Raw genomic sequence first — 1,439 nt, forward strand, 5'->3', positions numbered from 1 at the left:
TCGGGGGGGGGGATCCCCGCATCCCCGCCGCCATCCGCTCCTACCGGGCTGCAGGAAACCGGGACCGACCCCCCCCACCACCCTCTTTTCGCCCCCGGTTCGGGATCACCGGGATCCGTTCCCCCGCCGCCACCGGGGGGGAGCCCCCGCCATCCTGCCCGGGGAAGGTGGGATCCGCTGGGATCTTTGGGGGGGAAGGAGGGGGGGTCTCCCCCTTCCTCCCTCCCTCCCTTCCTCCCCGTCCACGCGGGATTCCCGCAGCCCCGGGGGGATCCGCTCCCCCCGACCCACGGGGATCCGTGACCTGCCTCGGTCCTCCCCGCCCCCTCCGCTCACCGGATCCCCCCGCCACGGGGAGTGGGATCTGTCCCTGGATCCCACGGGTGTCCCGGTGGGGTCTGCTCCTTCCCATGCCCACGGGGATCCAGTGGGATCTGTCCCTGGATCCGTGGATACTGGGTGTCCCGGTGGGGTCTGCTCCCTCCCGTGGCCACGGGGATCGAGTGGGATCTGTTCCTGGATCCGTGGGGATTGCGTGTCCCGGTGGGATCTGTCCCTGGATCCGTGGGGACCGGGTGTCCCCGTGGGGTCTGCCCCCTCCCATGCCCACGGGGGTCGAGTGGGATCTGTTCCTGCATCCGTGGGGACTGGGTGTCCCGGTGGGGTCTGACCCCTCCAGTGCCCACGAGGAGCTGGGGATCGAGGGGGATCTGTCCCTGGATCTGTGGGGAGCGGGTGTCCCGGTGGGATCTGCTCCCTTCCATGCCCACGGGGAGTGGGATCTGTTCCTGGATCCATGGGGACTGCGTGTCCCGGTGGGATCTGTGGCTGGATCCGTGGGTACCGGGTGTCCCAGTGGGATCTGCCCCCTCCCGTGCCCACAGGGATCGAGTGGAATCTCTCTCTGGATCCATGGGGACCGGGTGTCCTGGTGGGATCTGCCCCCTCCCACACCCACGGGGAGCTGGGAATTGAGTGGGATCTGTCCCTGGATCCATGGGGTCCGGGTGGTCCTGGTGGGATCTGTCCCTGGATCTGTGGGGACCGGGTGTCCTGGTGGGATCTGCCCCCTCCCCTGCCCACGGGGATGGAGTGGGATCTATCCCTGGATCCGTGGGGCCTGGTTATCCCGGCAGGATCATGCTGCCCCCCCCCCATCACTGACCCTGGCACCAAGGGGGTGCCACGCCGCCCCCCAGCACCCACTCCGGGGGGCTGCGATGGTGCAGCACGACACAAGTGACAACCTTTTGGGGGGTGTGGTGTCACCCTGTCCCCAAGGGGGTGGCCGGAGGTGGGGGGTGGGGGGGGTCTGTGCCATGCCATGGCCCCACCAAAGCCAGTTTTCCCCCCCCGGCACCAAACTCCAGCCTTAAACACGGAGGTGGCTGCGGAGACCCCCCACTTCCCCCCCCAAATTGCCAACCCGTGACCCCCCA

The 1,439-nt window shown here is 69.1% G+C and overlaps 2 protein-coding genes across 2 annotated transcripts in view; both read left to right on the plus strand.

Annotated features, from left to right (window-relative positions):
- The window catches only part of TMEM109 (transmembrane protein 109), a gene marked incomplete at its 5' end in the record, with an annotated part of 13,527 nt that overhangs the window by 3,015 nt on the left and 9,073 nt on the right, over positions 1–1,439 (plus strand). The gene's annotated exons all lie outside the window — the stretch shown is intronic.
- TMEM132A (transmembrane protein 132A) overlaps positions 603–1,439 on the plus strand; it is a 9,917-nt gene continuing 9,080 nt past the window's right edge. Inside the window, 1 exon segment of the mRNA XM_014948756.1 lies at positions 603–743. Within this exon segment, the coding sequence (XP_014804242.1) occupies positions 603–743 (141 nt within the window).

The sequence above is a fragment of the Calidris pugnax genome, unplaced genomic scaffold, assembly GCF_001431845.1.
Source record: "Calidris pugnax isolate Ruff unplaced genomic scaffold, ASM143184v1 scaffold107, whole genome shotgun sequence".
NCBI lineage: Eukaryota > Metazoa > Chordata > Aves > Charadriiformes > Scolopacidae > Calidris > Calidris pugnax.